This window comes from Tachyglossus aculeatus, chromosome 4 (genome assembly GCF_015852505.1).
Source record: "Tachyglossus aculeatus isolate mTacAcu1 chromosome 4, mTacAcu1.pri, whole genome shotgun sequence".
NCBI classification, from domain to species: domain Eukaryota; kingdom Metazoa; phylum Chordata; class Mammalia; order Monotremata; family Tachyglossidae; genus Tachyglossus; species Tachyglossus aculeatus.
The window spans coordinates 45,592,872-45,612,144 of NC_052069.1; the positions used below are offsets into that span (position 1 = coordinate 45,592,872).

A 19,273-nucleotide genomic window follows, 5' to 3' on the forward strand; every position below is an offset into this window, starting at 1 on the left:
GCACATAACAAATGCCATTATGATTATTGTAAGTAAGCTTGCCGACTTACGGGGGACACTCCAAGAGGGCAAGAGGCAGCAGGGAAATCGTTTTCTAGGGCCAGGATCACATCCTTGGCCTAGTAGATAGATCACGGGCCTGGCAGTTAGAACCTGGGTTCATTCATTCAATCGTATTTATTGAGCGCTTACTGTGTGCAGAGCACTGTACTAAGCGCTTGGGAAGTACAAGTTGGCAACACATAGAGACGGTCCCTACCCAACAGCGGGCTCACAGTCTAGTTTAAGCCCATCTCTTCCACATTCATTTAATCGTATTTATGGAGCGCTTACTGTGTGCAGAGCACTTTACTAAGCACCACAAGTCTGCTGTGATCTTGGGCAGGTCACTTCCCTTCTCTGTGCCTCAGTTACCTCATCTCTAAAACGGGGATTAAGCCTGTGAGCCCCATGTGGAATGTGGACTGAGTCCAACCTGCTTAGCTTGGTTCTACCCTGGCACATAGTATGTGTTTAACAAATAAAACCACTAAAAATCCTTCTCCTCTTTATAATTAATAATTTAACTTAGGTCCAGCAGAGCTCGTGGGGGAGGGGGAGAGCCTATAAAAAGCAAATACTGGCCTCCATCGATCTTGTACGGGTTCTAATGAAGTTCAAGCCGTAGAACTATTAATAATTGATATATATCTTTATTATACACCGAAATCAAGAGGACATATCAAAACTATACATACACCTAAGCTTTTTCACAAATTGCTGAAATACCGACACAGAAAGGAATACACTTGGGGTGTTCAAACTGGCCACAGGGATTTGGAGGGGCTTCGTTTTTTAAAACTCCTCAGGTAAAAATCAGCAAGATATCAGGCTCGTTGGAAACGAACCAAAAAATGAGAACAAAGTACTGTGTGTGGGAACTAACCAAAAACCCTTTCAACAAAATATCAATGAATTCTTGAACAACCCCAACACAAGACAAACACAAAAACACAAAGTCACTCAACAAAGTGCTCTGTAAGCACACCAGCAGTACAGTCTTCTTTTGAACCATGAGGTAGATACATTACAGAAAAGGTGGGAACAAACAGAGAAAACAATCAGAAGACACAGAATTTACAATCTTTCCAAGAGAGCCAACCGTCTTTCATCTGGTTAATGCTTATAAAATCCAGAAAGATTTGACCTCATGAATATTATAAAGTAACAGAGAGGTTTAAACCCAAGGATGAAGACCTCCTCTTGCATAGTTGGAACTTAATAGGAGTTCTGCCTTTGGGCTTTATAAGCATTTCAACCAATGTCTCTTACAAGTGAGAAACGGCCCCTGCTCACAGTTCAGCAGACATAAGCGCAAGACTTTGCAGAAGAAAATGTCCAAATGATATAAACCACACCCAATAGTCTTAAAGAAACTTGGAGTAAATATGAATGGCTGTTACAAAGTTAGGGCCTCTACTTATATCACAATTTTTAAATGGAAGCAGTCTGAAATGCTGCTACGAAAGACCTGAAAATTCTCAGAGTGAGAATGCCTGCTTAGAAAAAATCTTTTTTAATAAATGTTTACAGACCAAAATAGCTCAGACATATCTGATGGCATCCAATTTAATGTGATATGGTAATGCTCTGTTAGCTCAGACTTTTTACAGTGAGTGATACCAAAGTACCTTGAATATAATCTCAAAATTCAAATTTTTACCTTTTTATACATAGAAACTTTTGGTGGTAATTCTGTAGATAAACTTTGTTAAAAATAGAGTCAGTTACTGATAGTCATTGATAATGCAGCATATTTCTCTCAAAAATATACATTTAAAAATCTTACAGGAGGTTTTAACCCTGTCCATTGAAGAAACTGATTTTTCAATACTTCCAATGAAAATATTGACGATACTTTTAAAGAGGAAAGGGTTAAAAGAAAGTATTGACAAACAATTCACAGTAACTGAAATTTAACATTTCATACTGAGTAACTTACATTTCTCAAACACTTAAATATCTTTATACACAAATTTTATGTAGTAAAATATAGCTATAAGTGACTTAAAGACTCTAGTCTTCTTTGAAGACATCTTTAAAGATTTTTTTTTATACATAGACTATGCTTACACAATACATTCTGCTGAAGGTTAGGCAAAGCGCATTATTTTTCAAACACAGGTAGCATATTTTCAATTCCCACGTGTTAGAACAATTATTCAAAGATTAAATTCTCCTTTCACCCACACTTTGGTCAGGTTTACGTGGCCACGATTTTCCATAAAATTTCAGGTTAGTAGTTCTTTCTGGCCTTCAGATGGTGGAGGTGGGGAGAGAAGAGAGGAAAGTGTGAGAAGCTGGAATTATCCAATTTGGCCCTCTATGGCCAGTTTTCTACTCCACTTGGGGTTGGGAGTTATTTAGATCCTTAGTATTACTCCCTTAGAGGATGGACTAAATTCTGTTCGCAGATACCCTGTCATTACAGCACCCCTTATTTTTTCGATGAAATGAGTACTTTATAGAGTGAAAAGTGGCCTTGTCCACCAGAGCCATTTTGAATAGTTTCTATGGGAGTTGAGGGTGGTGCATGTAAAATTTTCCTCTTTGATTATTATTTTCTTTAACAGAGGTTCCTCTGTCAGTTGCAGAGTGATAAATTAATAGTCCTCCTACAATGTGGGGGTTATATTTTCAAAGAACCTCCACGTTTAAAGAGTCCTTGCATTGTATTACGCATGCTCTGATTTACACAAGTCTGCACACATGGTTCTTACAATACCACCATCGAGTTCTATCCAGACGGCTGTGTGCTATTGGAAGAACGTTCCCAAATTTTCCAACTGTTTTCAATCCAAAAGATGAAAATCCACATTATGGGAGAACTGATGGTATTTCATTTAATGAAATTCACCTTATTCTCTCTTTTTTAAAAAAATAAGGTTTAGTAAATTCTTAAGGCACAAGTTAAAAATGGTCAAAAGGGTATCTTTTCCTCGTTTCTACACTACTTCTGGTAGAATCAGTTATAACTACCACACCACAAGTCTGCACACATGATTCTTACAATACCACCATCGAGTTCTATCCAGACGGCTGTGTGCTATTGGAAGGACGTTCCCAAATTTTCCAACTGTTTTCAATCCAAAAGATGAAAATCCACATTATGGGAGAACTGATGGTATTTCATTTAATGAAATTCACCTTATTCTCTCTTTTTTAAAAAAATAAGGTTTAGTAAATTCTTAAGGCACAAGTTAAAAATGGTCAAAAGGGTATCTTTTCCTCGTTTCTACACTACTTCTGGTAGAATCAGTTATAACTACCACACCACAAGTCTGCACACATGGTTCTTACAATACCACCATCGAGTTCTATCCAGACGGCTGTGTGCTATTGGAAGGACGTTCCCAAATTTTCCAACTGTTTTCAATCCAAAAGATGAAAATCCACATTATGGGAGAACTGATGGTATTTCATTTAATGAAATTCACCTTATTCTCTCTTTTTTAAAAAAATAAGGTTTAGTAAATTCTTAAGGCACAAGTTAAAAATGGTCAAAAGCGTATCTTATCCTCATTTCTACACTACTTCTGGTAGAATCAGTTATAACTACCACACCACAAGTCTGCACACATGGTTCTTACAATACCACCATCAAGTTCTATCCAGACGGCTGTGTGTTATTGGAAGAACGTTCCCAAATTTTCCAACTGTTTTCAATCCAAAAGATGAAAATCCACATTATGGGAGAACTGAAGGTATTTCATTTAATGAAATTCACCTTATTCTCTCTTTTTTAAAAACATAAGGTTTAGTAAATTCTTAAGGCACAAGTTAAAAATGGTCAAAAGGGTATCTTTTCCTCGTTCCTACACTACTTCTGGTAGAATCAATTATAACATTCAAATAACTACCAGCAATTCAATATATATATATCACTGGGAATTTGCCTCTTTAGCTTTTGTTTTTATCACCATCGATCATCATCATTGGTATTTATTGAGCACTTACTAAGCACTTTTATAAAAAGGGTTGATTCCTTTTGGTGTATCCTAAGCCCCTGACACACACACAAAGTAAGATCCAGGATATTTTCTAGAGTCTGAAAGTAAATTTTCGTTGCCACAATTTAAAAACACATGTACTGGATTACACACTGTATATCTGCAAGTATATAAATGTGAGTCTGTGTGTGTTTGCCACGGACCAAGTTCTGAATTCATATGACCATGCCAAATTCTACTGCCTTTAATAAGCTACTGTACTCTATACTAAATATCAGAAATGTGCAAAAACTACAACATATGGCCATATTCTATTCACATGTGCTCAGAGAAAGTGAGGGAGACATGTAATATTTGCATTAAGACATCTTTGTATTGTGTGTGTGTGTGTTTGTGTGTGTATATGTGTGTAAAGAAACAGAAAATTGATAAGGTGACTGGAGTTTGGGGTTTGTTGCACACATAAAGGAATGTTGCTTCCATATGTCAGTGTAATTTACAAAAGCAGCCATCATTAATCAAACATATCTCAAACTGCATGTGTAATATAAAAGCAGAAATCAGGCTGTAGCAATCAAGCTCACTCAAAGGTCTAAACTGGATGTGGCTAAATGGATACAAAGTTAATTAAACCTTCCTCAACTAATTACTTCGGAGTTTGAAACATCTTGGATCACGTGTGGAGACTTTCTTAGAAAACACATACAAGTCGATTCATTTAGCTAAAATAAGCCCTATGAACTCTGTGAATCGGGGGAAAAGGTCATGAACCCCAATTATGGACGTATGTATTTGGACAAAGCAGCATTTTAAAAACTGGCATGTGTTTCACATTGAGAACCCACCGGCCCTGTGAGGGTTGTGGGATTTGAACTAGTAGCTTTGTCACACGTATCCTAACGTGTTAAAGAGCGGTCCAAAGACCGGGGGGGGGGGGGTGGGGAGGAAAGAAGAAGAAATCAGGTGACTTTTAATAGCAAAATCCCTTCTCAGCTTTCAAAATGAATCGAATTAATCTGTCCAAGTTCAGACAGCGAACAGCAACAAACAGGCCCCTTTGGACGACCGCCCTCCTTCCCGGTGCCTTGGCTTCATCTCTCCCTGGATTTAAGCCGTACTGCTGCTGGAGCAGGGAGTACTCTGTGTACTGCCGATGCTGTGCGCAGCGCTGCTGTTCTCAGAGGCTGGGGGTGTTGTAGGGACCGGCTGTCTTCCCGCTGTCTCTCCTGGGAAGCATAAAAGAGGAAGGGAAAAATATACGTGACTCCCCCTGCAAGAGCATTTTTCGACTGTGAACCCACTGTTGGGTAGGGATTGTCTCTATATGTTGCCAACTTGTACTTCCCAAGCGCTTAGTACAGTGCTCTGCACACAGTAAGTGCTCAATAAATACGATTGATTGATTGATTGTACCTCGACTGAGCATTTCTTATGGTCAGTCAAACAAGCATATTTATCGAATGCTTACTGGGTGCACAGCGCTGCAATAAGTGCTTGGACACATTTCTGTCTCTGAACAGAGGCTAGAAGCAGCGTGGCTCAGTGGAAAGAGCCCGGGCTTTGGAGTCAGAGGTCATGGGTTCAAATCCCAGTTCCGCCACTTGGCAGCTGTGTGACTTCGGGCAAGTCTCTTCACTTCTCTGGGCTCAGTTACCTCATCTGTAAAATGCAAATTAAGACTGTGAGCCCCGCATGGGACAACCTGATCACTCTGTATCCTCCCCAGCACTTAGAATAGTGCTTTGCACATAGTAAGTGCTTAATAAATGCCATTATTATTATTATTATTATTACTGGAATGTCACCTGGAGACACAAACTCAATTGGATAATTAAGTATCATTGTGTAAAAATATTGCTGCTTTTCCTTTTTTCCCCTGGGTTATATAACACGGTAGTAAGCACTTAACAAATACCATTATATCTATACTTACAGCATTTGTAATATAATAATAATGATGGCATTTGTTAAGTGCTTACTATGTGCAAAGCACTGTTCTAAGCGCTGGGGAGGTTACAAGGTGATCAGGTTGTCCCACGGGGACTCACAGTCTTCATCCCCATTATACAGATGAGGTAACCAAGGCCCAGAGAAGTGAAGTGACTTGCCCAAAGTCACACAGCTGACAATTGGTGGAGCCGGGATTTGAACCCCTGACCTCTGACTCCAAAGCCTGTCCTCTTTCCACTGAGCCATGCTGCTTACATATAATACTTATAGCATTTGTAATATAATAATAATAATAATAATGGCATTTATTAAGCGCTTACTATGTGCAATGCACTGTTCTAAGCACTGGGGAGGTTACAAGGTGATCAGGTTGTCCCATGGGGATTCACAGTCTTCATCCCCATTTTATAGATGGGTGAACTGAGGCACAGAGAAGTTATGTGACCTGCCCAAAGACAATTGGCGGAGCCAGGATTAGAACCTCTGACTCCAAAGCCTGGGCTCTGTCCACTGAGCCACTCTACTTCTTGTACCTCAACTGGGCATTTCTTACAGTCAGTCAATCGAGCGTATTTATTGAATGCTTACTGGGTGCAGAGCACTGTAATAAGCACTTGGACACTTATTTCTGTCTCTGAACAGAGGCTACTGGAATGTCACCTGGAAACAGGAACTCAATTGGATAATTTTAAGTCTCATTGATGTGTGAAAATATTGCTGCTTTTCTTTTTTTCCCCCTGTGTTACATAACGTGGTAGTAAGCCCTTAACAGATACTATTATATATTTTTATTATTACAATTATATATATATAATATAATAATTATAGCATTAGTAATATAATAATAATAATGATGGCATTTGTTAAACACTTACTATGTGCCAAGCACTGTTCTAAGCGCTGGGGGGATGCAAGGTAATCAGGTTGTCCCCCATGGGGCTGTCTTAATCCCCATTTTCCAGATGAGGTAACAGAGGCACAGAGAAGTCAAGTGACTTGCCCAAAGTCACACAGCTGACAAGTGGCAGAGCCAGGATTTGAACCCCTGACTTTCCACTGAGCCACACTGCTTCTTGATGGTTGTGGTTATGGTTGCTTCTTTATATATATGTATTATATATAACATAACAGTTATGGTATTTGTTAAGCACTTACTATGTGCCAAACATTGTTCTAAGCGCCGGGATAGATACAGGTTAATCAGGTAGGATGCAGTCCCTGACTCACAAGGCATTCACTCACTTAATCTCCATTTTACAGATGAGGTAACTGAGGCCCGGAGAAGTAAAGTGAGTTGCCCAAGGTCACACAGCAGACATGTGGTGGAGCAAGGATTAGAACCCAGGTCCTTCTGACTCTCAGGCCCAAGCTCGATCCACTGAGACATGGCTGCTTTTCATTCATTCAATCGTATTTATTGAGCGCTTACTGTGTGCAGAGCACTGTACTAAGCGCTTGGGAAGTACAGGTTGGCAACATATATTATATTACATATTTATTACTCTTTATTTATTTTACTTTTATTTTACTTTATTTATTTTATTTATTTTACTTGTACATATCTATTCTATTTATTTTATTTTGTTAGTATGTTTGGTTTTGTTCTCTGTATCCCCCTTTTAGACTGTGAGCCCACTGCTGGGTAGGGACCGTCTCTATTTGTTGCCAACTTGTACTTCCCAAGTGCTTAGTACAGTGCTCTGCACACAGTAAGCGCTAAATAAATACGATTGATGATGATGATATAGAGATGGTCCCTACCCAACAACGGGCTCACAGTCTTCTTTATGGTTGTGAGGGGCAGTGATAGATCTCAATAAATCTCAACAAATCAGTAATCAATCAATCACTCAGGGGATTTGAGCACTTCCTATACGCACAGCACTGTGCTAAGCACATGGGGAGAGTTCAATGCAACAGAGTTGGTAGACATATTTACCATCTAGACTGTGAGCCCACTGTTGGGTAGGGACCAACTCTATGTGTTGCCAACTTGTACTTCCCAAGCGCTTAGTCCAGTGCTCCGCACACAGTAAGCGCTCAATAAATACGATTGAATGAATGAACATATTTCCGGCCCACAAGGCGTCTGGAAGGGGAGAAAGGCTTTAAAATAAAATACAGATATGCACAGAAGTTGTGTGAGGCCTAGGGTGGTGTGACTATCAAATGCTTAAAGGGAACCAATCCAAATGAACAGGTGACTCAGAAGGGAGAGGGAATAGAAGAAATGAGGGCTTAGGGATGGTCTCTTGGAGGAGATGTGATTTTCGGAGGGTTTTGAAGGTGGGCAGATGGATTGTCTGTCGGATATAAAGGGGTAGGGACTTCCGGGCCAAAGGCAGGACACGGGCAAAGGAATGGCAGCGAGATGGACGTGATTGAAATATAGTATATAGGTTGGCATTAGAGGAGTGAAGTGCGTGGGTTGGGCTGTAATAATAATAATAATAATGATGGTATTTATTAAGTGCTTACTATGTGCCAAGCACTGTTCTAAGCGCTGGGGAGGTTACAAGATGATCAGGTTGTCCCACGGGGGGCTCATAGGCTTAATCCCCATTTTACAGATGAGGTAACAGAGGCCCAGAGAAGTTAAGTGACTTGCCCAAAGTCACACAGCTGACAATTGGTGGAGCCGGGATTTGAACCTCTGACTCCAAAACCCGGGCTCTTTAAACTGAGCCACGCTGCCAATCAGCCAGGTAAGGTAGGAGGGCGTGGTTAATATGTTTGTACATATTTGTTACTCTATTTATTTATTTTACTTGTACATATCTATTCTATTTATTTTATTTTGTTAGTATGTTTGGTTTTGTTCTCTGTCTCCCCCTTTTAGACTGTGAGCCCACTGTTGGGTAGGGACTGTCTCTATATGTTGCCAACTTGTACTTCCCAAGCGCTTAGTGCAGTGCTCTGCACACAGTAAGCGCTCAATAAATGCGATTGATGAGGATGATGATGATTGTACTGAATGCCTGGAGAGTACGTCAGAGTAGGTAAACATGATCCCTGCCCTCAAGAAGCTTATAATCTAGTAGGGGAGGCAGACATTAAAATAAATTAGAGGTAGGGGAGGCAATAGAGTATGAGCTGTTGGGGGATGAGGGGTGAGTGATTAGTACAGTGCTCTGCACTTAGTAGCGCTCACTAAATACGATTGATTGAATGAAAGAATGAAGTGAATAGGAGATATAGACTTGGGCACAATGGTGTAGCAGACGGAAGGGGAATAGGATGTGGAAATGAAAGATTAGTCAGTGAAGACTTCCTGGAACAGATGTGATTTTAGTAGGAACTTGAAGACAGGATAGTGGTGGTTAGTTGGTAATGAAGGGGGAGAGAGTTCCAGGAGGGACTCAGAAGGGGTGGAAAGAGAGAGAGATAAGATTGAACCACAGTGAGTGAATCAAAGGAGCAAAATGTGCAGGGTTCTAGTGGGAAAGGAGCTAGGATAAGTACAAGGAAGTGACCTGACTGAGTTCCTTGAAGCCGACGGTGAGGAATTTTTTTGTTTGATGCAGAGATGGGTGGGCAGCCATTGGAGGTTTTTTGGGAAGTGGGGAGATGTGCACAGAATGATTTTTAAGAATAACTCCATAACTTTCCTGCTGTGTGATCTCGGGCAAGTCACTTAACTTCTCTTTGCCTCATTTCCCTCGCCAGCAAAATAGGGATTCAATGCCCATTCTCCCATGTGGAACCTGATAATCTTGAATCTATTCCAGTACTTAGTAAAGTATTGGGCACATAGTACTTAAGTACAATAATAATAATAATCCAGGTGGCAAATAATAAATAATGATGGCATTTATTAAGCACTTACTACATGCAAAGCACTGTTCCAAGCGCTGGAGAAGTTACAACATGAACAGGTTGTCCCACGGGGGGCTCACAGTCTTCATCCCCATTTTACAGATGAGGTAACTAAGGCACAGAGAAGTTAAGTGACTTGCCCAAAGTCACACAGCTGACGATTGGCGGAGCTGGGATTTGAACCCATGACCTCTGACTCCAAAGCCCGGGCTCTTTCCACTGAGCCACGCTGCTTCTCTGGGCTTAGGCTGGAGGCACGGTGGCTAGTGTGAGGAAGCTGATACAGTAGTCCACACGGAATTTAGCATTCTTGGTCCTACTCCTATCAATCAAACAATCAATTAATCAAATCTACTGAGTGTTTACTGTATTCTGGGCACTGTACTAAGGGGAGAGAGGCAGTGTTGAATAGTGCCTAGAGCATCAGCCTGAGAATCAGAAAGCCACTGGTTCTAAGCCCAGCTCTGCCACGTGTCTGCTGGGTGAACTTGGGCAAGTCATGTCACTTCTCTGTACCTCAGTTCCCTCATCTGGAAAATGGGGATTGAGACGGTGAGCCCCACGTGGGACAGGGACTGTGTCCAACCTGATTTGTTTGTATCCACCCCAGCACTTAGTAAAGTGCCAAGCACTTAGTAAGCCCTTAACAAATACCATAATTATTATTATATAGCAGGGTTGGTAGACACATTCCTTGCCCAAAATGACCTTACAGTCTAAAAGGGGAGGCTTTAATTCTATTTGTTCTGACGACTCTGACACCTTTCTACATGTTTTGGTGGTTGTTTTTTTTGTTGTTGTCTGTCTTCCCCTTCTAGACTGTGAGCCCGTTGTTGGGTAGGGACTGTCTTTATACATTGCCAACTTGTACTTCCCAAGCGTTTAGTACAGTGTTCTGCACACAGTAAGAGCTCAATAAATACAACTGAATGAATGAATGAATGACAGACGTTAATATAAATAAATGAAACTACAGATATCTACTTAAGTATCTTGAAGCTGAGGGAGGGGATGAATAAAGGATGCAAACCCAAATGCAAGGTTGACACAAAAGGGCTGGCTACTTCTTCTCAATCTCTTCTGCCTCCTACCCTCTGGGAGCGGGGGTCCCTCAAGTGTCAGTTTTGGGTCCCCTTCTATTCTCCATCGACACCCACTATCTTGGAGAACTCCTTCGCTCCCATGGTTTCAACTACCATCTGTACGCTGATGACTCCCCAAACTACATCTCCAGCCCTGGCCTTTCTCTTTCCCCATAATCTCACGTCTCCCCCTGACTTCAGAACATCTCTACCTGGATATCCTGTCGACACTTCAAACTAAACATGTCTAAAACAAAACTCCTCATCTTCATTCGTTCATTCATTCAATCATATTTATTGAGCGCTTACTGTTTGCAGAGCACTGTACTTAGCGCTTGGGAAGTACAAGCTGGCAACTTGTAGAAATGATCCCTAACCACTAACGGGCTCACAGTCTAGAAGGGGCAGACGGACAACAAAACAAAACATTCATTCATTCAATCGTATTTATTGAGCGCTTACTGTGTGCAGAGCACTGGACTAAGCACTTGGGAAGTACAGGTTTGCAACATATAGAGACGGTCCCTACCCAACAGTGGGCTCACAGTCTAGAAGGGGACATGTGGACAGGTATCAGGCCATCACTTTGCTGTGGGGCTTTGGGCAAGTCACTTCACTTCTCTGGGCCTCAGTGACCTCATCTGGAAATTGGGGATGAAGACTGTGAGCCCCCCGTGGGACAACCTGATCACCTTGCATCCCTCCCACCGGTGAACATCTTCTCAAACACTGTCCTCGCCCTGTAAAAAATGTCTCACAAGCCCTCAAACTTAGCATTGTCCCAGACTCCTCTCTCTTTCAACACACATATTCAATCTGTCACCAAACTCTTGTCTGTTCTATCTTCACAACATCACTAAAATCCACCCCTTCCTTTACATCCAAACTTCTACTACATTGATCCAAACACTTAGAGCAGCAGCGTGGCTCAGTGGAAAGAGCCCAGGCTTTGGAGTCAGAGGTCATGGGTTCAAATCCCTGCTCCGCCAATTGTCAGCTGTGTGACTTTGAGCAAGTGGCTTCACTTCTCTGTGCCTCAGTTACCTCATCTGTAAAATGGGGATTCAGACTGTGAGCCCCCCGTGGGACAACCTGATCACCTTGTAACCTCCCCAGCGCTTAGAACAGTGCTTTGCACATAGTAAGCGCTTAATAAATGCCATCAATATCATTATTATTATTATTAGAACAGTGCTTTGCACATAGTAAGCACTTAATAAATGCCATTATTAATTAATTAATTAATTATCCTATCCCACCTTGACTACTGCATCAGCCTCCTCCCCAGCCTCCTTATCTCTCCCCACTCCGGCCTACGCTTCACTCTGATGCCCAGATCATTTTTCTAAAACAATTTTAGTCCACATCTCCCTACTCTTCAAGAATCACCAGTGGTTATCCATCCACACCTCCACATCAAAAAGAGACTCCTTACCATTGGCTTTAAAGTACTCAATCAACTTGCCCCACCTATCTTAGCTTGCCGACCTGCTAAGGTACATCCTGCACACTTAGCTTCTCTAGTTCCAGCTCACTAATTAGGCCCCCAGCTCATCTATCTCACCACCAACCCCTTTCCCACATCCTCCTTTTGGCTTGGAACTATCTCCCCCCTCCATATATGTCACACCACCGCTCTCCCCATCTTCAAAGCCTTATTAAGGTCATGTCTTCCAAGAGGTCTTCCCTGATTATGCTATCTTTTCCCTGCCTCCTCCTTTCCATGTCACCTCTGCACTTGGATCTGTGTACTTTGGACATTTGGTAGCCACCCCATCCTAAGCCCCACAGCACTTATGAACAAATCTATACATCATAAACTATAAGTTATTCAGATTAATATCTGTCTCCCCTTCTAGACCGTAAACTCACTGTGGGCAGGGAATGTGTCTACCAACTCTGTTGTATTGTACTCTCCCAAGTGCTTAGTTACAGTGCTCTGCGCTTAGTAAGTGCTCAGGAAATACCACTGAGTGATTGATTGCTCTTTCTTAAATACCAAAATTCTAGAAGGCACTGCTTTCAATCAATCAATGGCATTTATTGAGTGTTTACTGTATGCAGAGCACTGTACTAAACACTTGAGGAAGTACGATAGGTTTGACAGACACAATCCCTGCTCACAAAGAACTTGAGAAGCAGCATAGCCTAGTGGAAAGAGCAGGAGCCTGGGAGCCATAAGACGTGGGTTCTAATCCCAGCTCTTCCAACTACTTGCTGTGTGACCTTGGACAAGTCACATAACTTCTCTGGGCCTCAGTTCTCCTATTCTCTTTCCCACTTCAACTGTGAGCCCCAAGCAGGACAGGGACCGTGTCCAGCCTAATTAACGTGTATCTACCCCAGCCCTTAGAAAAGTGTTTGGCACATAGTAAGTGCTTAACAACTACAATTAAAAAAATAAAAGAACTTACAGTTTAGAAGGGAAGACAGACAAACTAAAATTACAGAGAGGGGAAATGGTAGAATATAAGGATATATACATAAGTGCTGTGCTGCTGAGGGTGGGGTGAATAGCAAGTATTGAAGGGGAACAGAGCCTCCGAGTGCACTGGCGATGTAAAGAGGGCGAGTGGGGGAATATGATTAAGTGGGATTTTTGGAGGCTTTTGAAGATGGGGAGAGTGGAGGTCTGCTAGATATAAAATGGGAAGGAGCTTCAGGACAGAGAGAGGATGCGGATAAGGGGCTGGCGATGGAACAGGTGAGATCAAGGTACAGAGAATAGGCTGGCGTTAGGGGGAGCGAAGTGAGCGGGTTGGCTTGGCTACACCTCGCTATTGTAAGGCACAGTTAAAAAACACTATTCTTGCCAAATGTACAAAATGTTAGAGGGAGGAAACTGGGTTACACACATGGTTTGCATTTAGTGCTGACGATATTTTCCCAAAGAAAAGCTGTATACCATTCAATACTTCAATTAGAAATCCCTGCATGCACAAAGGAGTAAATCAAATATTACCAGTTGCAGTTAATTTGAAGAATTAGAGGGTTTCATATATTTGCATAAGCACCCTTTTGTTCCAATTGGTCCCTCTAAACTGGATTTAGGAAAACATTTCCTTTTTTTCTGGTGCTAACGGTCTTATCTAAGTCATAAACAAGCCACCCAGGCCCCGTGCTATTAAAACCATGTGTCTGGATGGGATTATCTTGTATCTACGGTAGAGCTCAGCACAGTGCTTGGCACATCGAAAACGTTAATTAAATAGAATAACCAAAGGCATTAAAGCGGCTGTTTTGGTATCCCAGGAACAGTGCTACCAACCCCTTTCTAGGGCCCCTCAACCCTGCTGCCAAAAAAGAAAGCCGTTCTGCAAAATGTAGAACAGGCCCAAACGTCTTGCCTCTCCGGGACTATTCCAGTCTCACTGTCACCCATTTTACAAACTTCACATATTTCTGCATCCATCATAGCACCTCAGTATGATCTCTGTATATTTAGTCCGGGCTTTGTTTATGCCAAATACCTTTTCTCCTGAGGAAGAAAGTGACAAGAACGGTTGGCTCAGCCTCCCTGGAAGTTGAGGAAGCCACACTGCTGTGTTTTTGTTCCTCTTTTTCAGAAGCTTTCCGCTAAAGCATCTTCTGCCCATTAAGTAGGAGTGAATGTGTGGTTTAGGCAAGGTGGAAGAGATTGTAGACTTTTGTTTTGATGGCACTGATTTCTAATGAAATTGAATTTGCCCTTGAATGCCCTTTTTCCCCAAAGGAAAATCTTGGCTCTTCTGACATCATCAATCTCTACACTGAGAGACTTGACAATTTTCTGTAATTTTTAGACTCCAGATGGAAGATTCTAGTACCTCCCATTATTCATTCACTCATTCAATCGTATTTATTGAGCGCTTACTGTGTGCAGAGCACTGTACTTAGCGCTTGGGAAGTACAAGTTGGCAACATTTTGAGACGGTCCCTACCCAACAACGGGTTCACGGTCTGGAAGGGGGAGACAGACAACAAAACAAAACATGTGGACAGCCTACTAACTTCACCAGGCATTTTGTCTTTGTAGACATATTTATTTAAATATTTTGGATTCACCCTGATGCATGGGTACCCACAAACTATACTTTATTTTTATAAGACTGTGGCACAAATAGTTAATACCAACCCCAGTTCTTGAACACATCAGCCTCCTGATGTTCTGGCTCGAGGGGAGTGGTAATAAGATGGCATGTCTCAGCTATTGACAGTAAACAAGCTTTCACCCCTCTGAAAGGGACATGTGCTTGACTATTCACACTTAGGAAAACTGCCAAGACTATTCACCCTGCCCAGGAAGTCTGAATATTTGCTTTCCGATCTCTATTTGCCAAATATAATTTGTTGCTATGTCAGTTTATTTTAATCAGCTCCTATTAAATAGGCCTTTCAACTTCCAGACTTTTGGAAAGATGTCCTGCAAAACCCTTTAAAACAATAAAAGAAGCAAACTAACAAGATTAAATACTTGGTTTGTCTACAATGCACAGATGCTCCCTTTTAATTTCCAGAGCTGAGTTATTTTTACAATTTGGTACCTGCTTTGAATAATAATAATGATTGTGGTATTTTTATTAAGCACTTGGGGGTAGATACAAGATAGTTGGATTGGACACAGTCCCTGTCCCACATGGGGCTCACAGTCTGAGGCCGAGGGCAGACGGGAATTTGGTCCTCATTTTACAGATGAGGAAACTGAGGCACAAAGAAGGCAAGTGACAGAGCAGGGCTTAAAACTCAGATCTCCTGACTCCCAGTTCTTTTTTTTATGGTATTTATTAAGCAGTTACTATGTGTCAAGCTCTGCTCTAAGCCTTAGGGTAGATCATCTAGACTGTGAGCCCACTGTTGGGTAGGGACCGTCTCTATATGTTGCCAACTTGTACTTCCCAAGCGCTTAGTACAGTGCTCTGCACACAGTAAGTACTCAATAAATACGATTGAATGAATGAATGAATACAAGTTATTCAGGCTTTATACGGTCCCTGCCCACATGGGGCTCCCAATCTGTCATCAAATCCTGTTGTTTTTCCTCCACGATATATCCAAAATCTGCCCCTTCCTATCCTTCCAAACAACTACCATGTTGGACTGGATAACTGAGATATCCCAGGAAGAATACTGTATCAAACTCCTCACTGGACTCCCTGCTTCTAGTCTCTCCCCTCTCCAGTCAATGCTTTTTGTTGAATTTGTCCCCCTTTGCCCTACTAACTCTGCGCTAATTAAACCTTGTGTGATTTCCTCTGAACAATAGGCTCAATTCCCAGGTTCACTAGCAAAGAACTCTTCACAGGGAAGTAAGAGCATCACCTGAGGTTTCAGGTTTGTGAGCCTCACCCTGGAAAGGACGCATTTTATCTTTCTTGGTAAAACTAGCAATAAACTCTCACTGAAACTCTGAGATGGGGTGGAAGTGCCTTGAGTATAAATAATCGAGATGAGTTCAGCCTATTGTTTCCACATGTTAGGAACCAATTCAGTGTTTCATAAGAGGAATGAACTTTCTCCTCCCCCTTTCCTGCTCTTCTTTCACCTTATTTCTTTCCCTTAAGCAACAGGGGAAGTGAGCATCACCCTTCTCTTTGGGCATGCAGCACGGATTCTCTAATATATTTATACAGTTTTAAAATCGCTTTCTTTCCCAGTGGGACCCCTATTGTAAACTTCTGGACTTTTGATTATTGTAAACGGCATCTCCCTTTCTGTAAACACCAATGCTTATCCGTTAACATGCTCAAGTTATTTCTCTCCTGATGTTTGAGCTACAACATATGTCTTTAGGGCTGCTTCTCTACCAAAATGGAGAGTCAGCAACCACTGTTGGGAGAAAAAGGACTATCAAGAATTATATTAGTTCAATATGCTAAACATCTGGTAAGCAAAAACAAGATAAAAATATTCAAAGTGTATAGTTATGCTCATAGGACTATTATTGATAGATGGTCTTTCCTCTCTTACTAACTTCTTATCTCCCTGATGGACTAACATCTGGGGTAAAAATGTTAAAGCATAGGTTATTTTAGGGGTCAACTTCCAACTATTGCGTGGAATTTTCTTCTGGTACTCAAAGCTAACGCTAAGCTAATGCTCTGAGGGTGGCTCAGCCACTTTCAATTAATCAACCGTATTTGAGCGCTTACTGTGTGCAGAACACTATTAAGTGCTTGAGAGAGTACAATGTAACAAGAGTTGGTAGACACATTCCAGCCTATAAGTAGGTTACAGTCTAGAGGGGGAGACAGGCACTAATCTAAATAAAATAAACAAATTATGGACAGGTACATAAGTTCTGTGGGGCTGAGGATGGGATGAATAAAGGATACAAATCCAAATTCAAGGGCAATGCAGAAAGGAGAGGGACTAGGGGAAATGAGAGCTTAGTTGGAGGAGATGTGACCTCAGTAAGGCTTTGAAAGTGAGGACAGCGATCATCTGTCATTATCAGTGGTTTTTACTAGGCGCTTACCGTGAACAAAGTACTGTACTAAGCACTTAATAAGAATTGTGGTATTTGTTAAGTGCTTACTGTGTGGCCTGCACTGTACTAAGCATGGGGGTGGATAGGGATAGATACAACTTAATCAGGTTGGTTGGACACAGTCCCTGTCCCACAGGGGGCTCGCAGTCTTAATCCCCATTTTACAGATGAGGAAACTGAGGCATGGAGAAGTGAAGTGACCTGCCCAAGGTCTCACGGAAGACAGATGGTGGAGCCAGGATTAGAACCTGTGACCTTCTGACTCCCATGGCGCTAGGGAGAATATAAAAGAGTTGGTAGACCCTATTCCTCATTTGTGGTTGACGGTGGGCAAATATCAAAAGCCAAAAATCAAGGTCCAAATGTTTAAATGAGGCAGGAGAAAGAGGATGTTGTCTCTTACATAACTTTTTCTCTCTCTTGCGCCAACCACCTTCTCCATAAGGATGAGTCCCAAATTTGTATCTCTAGCCCTGATCCTTCTCCTTCACCTCCAAAGGTATAGGGAGATATATGTCGGATACGAAAGGGAAGGGATTTCCTGACCAGAGGCAGGATGTGGGCAAAGGGTTGGTGGCGAGATTGAAATCGAGGTACGGCAAGTAGGTTTGCATTATAGGAGCAAAGTAGACTTGGATGTAGAAGGAAATCCATGAGGTAAGATAGGAGTGGGCAAGGTGATTGAGGGCTTTAAAGTCAATGGTAAAGAGTTTCTCAATCCGAATGAAACCACTAAACTGTTGTGGAAAAAATTACTATGGAAAAGAACTTTAGCACTGGATATTTAACAGAATTAAGAGCTGGTTCCTTTGCAGTTGAAAGGAATTCCAATTCAAAAACCTAAAAATATGGGCAGGGAATGTGTCTGTTATAGTTGGGTAGGGACCGTCTCTATATGTTGCCAACTTGTACTTCCCAAGCGCTTAGTACAGTGCTCCGCACACAGTAAGTGCTCAATAAATATGATTGAATGAATGTGGAAGTGGATGGACAACCACTGGAGGTTCTTGAGCAATAATAATAATAATGATGATGGTATTTGTTTAGCCCTTACTATGTGCCAAGCACTGTGAACCACGGACTGAAAGTATTTTTTTTAGAAAAATGATCTGGACGGCAGTTTGGACTGGAGGTGGGAGAGACAGGAAACATAAAGGCTGCATCAAGGAGGCTGAAACAGTAGTCAAGCTGAGGTAGGATAAATGCTTGGATTAACACTGGATTTCTAGACTGTGAGCCGACTGTTGGGTATGGACCGTCTCTATATGTTGCCGACTTGTACTGCCCAAGCGCTTAGTTCAGTGCTCTGCACACAGTAAGCGCTCAATAAATACGATTGAATGAATGAATTAATGAACACGGTGGACTTCAGCAATGTTGCGAAGGTAGAACTGACAGGATTTGGTGACAGACTGAATATGAGGGTTGAATGAGATGAGTGGAGGATCATGTCAAGGTTGCGGGCTTGTGGGACAGGAAGGAGAGCGGTGCTATCTACAGTGATGGGAAAGTCATGGGAGGACAGGGTTTGAGGTATTGGCAGGACATCCTTTCACTACTTTCATCCAGGAGCTGCCATTTTATAGTTTGTGGGAAGAAGCCACTGGAGAGGAAACATACTAGCTGTAAATCTGATGAAGCAGCGTGGCTCAGTGGAAAGAGCACGGGCTTTGGAGTCAGAGATCATGGGTTCAAATCCCGACTCCGCCAATTGTCAGCTGTTTGACTTTGGGCAAGTCACTTCACTTCTCTGGGCCTCAGTTACCTCATCTGGAAAATGGGGATTAAGACTGTGAGCCCCCCATGGGACAACCTGATTACCTTGTAACCTCCTGAGCGCTTAGAACAGTGCTTTGCACCTAGTAAGCACTTAATAAATGCCATCATTATGATTATTATGGGTTCAAATCTCGGTTCTGCCACTTAGCTGTGTGACTTTGGGCAAGTCACTTCACCTCTCTGTGCCTCAG

The 19,273-nt window shown here is 41.9% G+C and overlaps 1 protein-coding gene across 1 annotated transcript in view; it reads right to left on the minus strand.

Moving 5' to 3' along the window:
- Positions 1 to 3,841: 3,841 nt before the first annotated feature.
- The window catches only part of TGFBR3 (transforming growth factor beta receptor 3), a 323,588-nt gene continuing 308,156 nt past the window's right edge, over positions 3,842 to 19,273 (minus strand). Inside the window, exon 17 of the mRNA XM_038744742.1 lies at positions 3,842 to 5,215. Within this exon, the coding sequence (XP_038600670.1) occupies positions 5,097 to 5,215 (119 nt within the window). The 3' untranslated portion in view covers positions 3,842 to 5,096. The remainder of the gene's footprint in view (positions 5,216 to 19,273) is intronic.